The sequence below is a fragment of the Olea europaea genome, chromosome 14 (assembly GCF_002742605.1).
Source record: "Olea europaea var. sylvestris chromosome 14, O_europaea_v1, whole genome shotgun sequence".
Classification (NCBI taxonomy): Eukaryota; Viridiplantae; Streptophyta; class Magnoliopsida; order Lamiales; family Oleaceae; genus Olea; species Olea europaea.
Genome location: NC_036250.1, coordinates 6,850,293 through 6,854,135, shown reverse-complemented (window position 1 = coordinate 6,854,135; position 3,843 = coordinate 6,850,293). Strand labels below are relative to the sequence as shown.

General features: G+C 35.9%; 1 protein-coding gene across 1 annotated transcript; it reads left to right on the top strand.

Annotated features, from left to right (window-relative positions):
• The first annotated feature begins 636 nt into the window (after window positions 1–636).
• Window positions 637–2,490, top strand: LOC111408964. Its single transcript, XM_023038827.1, has one exon. It carries the CDS (start codon window positions 1,013–1,015, stop codon window positions 2,153–2,155), a length of 1,143 nt encoding a protein of 380 aa, XP_022894595.1. The 5' UTR covers window positions 637–1,012; the 3' UTR covers window positions 2,156–2,490.
• Window positions 2,491–3,843: the final 1,353 nt, after the last annotated feature.

The window sequence follows — 3,843 nt, the reverse complement described above, 5'->3', positions numbered from 1 at the left end:
TTGTTTAATAATTTATTTGAGCTCATTTGCTTTTTTAAAAAGTTTTAGAGTATAATTGCAATTTTTTTAATTTTTTTTTCTTTTTTGTTTTATTTAAATAGGGGTAGATTTGCCATTTACATTTTTTAAATTAAGAAATTGGATGAAAATAATATTTTCCACGATGAAAGGTAAAAATAAGAATGAAAATATATGAACGTTTTTGCACGATAATATTGAAAATATAAAGATATTTTGTACTAATTACCCTAAATTTAATTCAAAGTTTGAGGTTCATCATTAAATTATTATAAAGCATAGAAGTTACTATCATGAAGCAACATTTTATCAAATTTAAAATAAGAGCACGTGTATTGGCAAAGTTGTTTGATCAAGGTAATTAAAAAAAAAAAATTTGATTATGAAACTTTTTATAATTCATGTAATTATATTTATTTCTTATGAATTATTAGATTCCATCTATCAAGATCAAAGTAAGCTCTGTCAAATCTAATTTTTAAAATTAAACTATAATTCGTTACCTTACACGTTCCCTTTTTTGGGCCAGGGTGGCGGGAGTGTTTTGACGATCTTTTAGACATTTTGCATCAAACTGGAACATCCTCAATTATTGCATAATTAATGCTGCACACGAAAGTTAATTATATTATAATGCTATAAAATTTTAAGATTTAACAGCAAATTATTCTCAATGACATCAAGATTCAAATAGTGATCCGGCCCATTGAAAATCCGAATCACCTCCGTAGAACCTTCGGACCACTCCGAAAACCACCATCAACTGCCGGTATGCTCCGCCCTTCGCATTTCCGAATTTTCCCAACAAATTTCTATTATAATTTCACAGCACAGCCTGTTTTTGCCTGTTAATCCATCACTATCAGTCTATCACCGTCAAAACTCCCCCCGAATCAACAAACTTTAGTCTTTTGTACCGAAATCTTGCATCAATTTTCGGCTTTTCCGATGAAAAATAAACCACCTCCGTGTCACTTTTGATTTGAAATCAGAAATGTTTGGGGCTGTACAGTTTGGATTATTGGCAGCCGGGATTGTGTTGTTCGTACCTATGGGTATGGCGGGGTGGCATTTAAGCCGGAATAAGATGCTTTTTTTCAGCTGTGCACTTTTCATCACACTCGCTGTCGGTGTGCACTTAGCTCCGTTTTTCCCTTCAATATCTAGTTTCTTGTACAAGCCTTCATCGATTTCTGATTCATCTTTGCCGACTGGTACAACCTCTTCTTCCATGATCCGTGATTCGTGCATTTTTTCCCTACATAGTGTTGTTATGTATAAAAGTAACTATAGTGTATGTGTGGATGATGCTATCGATAGTAATAGTGATAGTGGCTGTAAGAAGATGTATTGGAAATGGACGCAGCCTGGGAGCGTTGCTGAATGTGGGTTTCAAAAGTTAAAGAAACCAGATGTCTCGGTGTTGTTAAATGGGTCGTGGGTGGTTGTTGCAGGGGACTCTCAGGCAAGGTTAATGGTGGCTTCTTTGTTAGAGTTGGTCATGGGTCCGGAGGGGATGAAGAAAATCAGAGGGGATCTGTTTAGGAGACATAGCGATTATTCCATAACTGTTGATGAAATTGGGATGAAGTTGGACTTTACGTGGGCGCCTTATGTGAGAAATTTGACCAACTTGATGTTGAAATTCAGGGACAATAAGGATTATCCAGATATCATATTGATTGGAGCTGGGTTATGGGATATGTTGCACTTGAACAATGCAACAGAATATGGTATATCATTGTCGGCATTGAAGGATTCAGTTTTGGCGCTTTTGCCGGTTTTCCGGAATACGGATGCCATTGAGAGGGAGGCAAGTGAGTCGGCATGGATTAGGTCACCACATTTGTTTTGGCTTGGGATGCCAGCATTGATAAGCTCAATGTTAAACACAGTCGAAAAGAGGGAGAAGATGAAAGATGTAATGTGCAATGCTTATGATGATGAAGTTTCTAGAACTAAGCTTTTGTGGCAATCTGGAGGACCACTTTTGAAACTGGATATTCGTTGGCTGACTGACCTATGTGGGCCTCAGTGTACGGTGGATGGGATGCACTATGATGGAATTGTTTATGATGCTGCCGTTCAAATCATGCTGAATGCATTGCTTCTTGAATCAAATCAGAAGGCACCGTGATATAATTTTGGTTTGCACCATTGTGGAATGGATAACAGTGGAGTATCGAAAGGGTTCCCCATGGACTCAAATTTCTTTGCATCCGCTCGAGGTTTCTTTAATCTTGTGTTTCAGATTCCTTCCAGGTGCTTCTCTTGACAGCATCAGCCCAATAGTAAATTTTCTCATTGTTGTTATGTGGGGTTGGTTCCCTCTACTTTTTCAATATGCTCGAAATTCAATACTCACACAACTTGTATTTGATACATAGAGAAACCACAAGTGTCTTCACATCCAATTTTGATGTGAAGAAATCAAGAATCTTTATTGATATCTTTATATACATGCATTTTATTGTGAAATTGTTGCTCAAATCTCTCTTAACTTCATTTGCTTAAATCATAAGAAGGCCGTTCAAATCGTGTTCCAATTATTTAGTGAATTTCGTGACTTCAAAACAGGGAGATGGCAAAGATGGCAGGGGACAAATACTGTTTCCACTTATGGTTAAAAATTTGGAGTTGATGACAATGATTCCAGTGGTGTTGTAAAATAGGGGGGACAAGCCAAGATGGGAGATGATCAGTATATATTATAAGCATCCATGATCTTTTACATTGATTTTTTAACATCTACTTCCCGATTTTCCAATTATAATGAAATGTGTCGAGATATTTTATGAAGAGTAGATGGATAGAAAAATAAACTTACCATTTTCCAATGTTTGGACTTATTTATTTGACAACTGTTATTTCTCCATTTTACGTTACGGTGAATAATGATAATTTGTCTTAAAGTGTTTCAGATACTGTGCTATGGAGGTCTTTGAACTTTATGTATCTTTGTTCTAGAGAGATGAAGAGCAGTTGTTGGCAAAGTGTCTCTGTGTGCTTGCTTGACCAAAAAGCTTTTACATTTATCAGTATTTGGAAAAGAAAAAAATTATATTCATCTTAATTTGCGATATTCTATGCTCTCAAAGTTGTGGTTACTCTCTGTTGCTATCAACAATTAATATTACATCAATGTTCTTGCATACCTTATAGATAGACTGACCTAGCAAAAGCCAAAGAATTCTGCTGTTTTTTCTTTGTAGAAACTAGCTATTAGATAGAAACTTAAACCATAGGATCTGTCTGCATCAGAAGAAGGTTTAATCTCAGCTTATACAGATATACTTGGGCCCCTATAGAACGTAGAAAAATATTAATTGATAACATGAAACAAAAGGGCAATGACGTGAAGATATTATATCCTCCAGAATATCTGTTCAATGAGTTGGTCTTTCCTAATGTCGAAGTAAAACAAGAAATGTTCCCTTGTAATATTTGAGCATTGGATGCATTTTTGGTAATATTTGGAATGGCATAGCAGAACGAGGAAACAAGAGATATTTAGACACCTTCTTTGGTTTGATTGTTAGAAGAAAATAGGAAAAGGAATAAGTTTGGCGACTCATGAGAGTACTTGAAGTGCTGCTTTACTTTCCTCTGTAGCCTTCTATTATGGTAACAGGGCATATTCTTTGTTCATTTTAAAAGTATTAACTTGATCAAACCTGAGCTATCACTTCCATCAGCTTATCAAAATTATCCATAAGTACTTAATTCCTTGCGAATGATCTTCCAGACCAGTCTGCCGTTATGGTTGACACCAGTATTCGGGCTTCTTCAGCTTAGGAATTCTCTCGACGGGGTTTTCGATACGAA

Bases quoted from the DNA above. Each gene is read 5' to 3' on its own strand.
- LOC111408964 (XM_023038827.1), top strand. From the start codon at position 1,013: ATGTTTGGGGCTGTACAGTTTGGATTATTGGCAGCCGGGATTGTGTTG.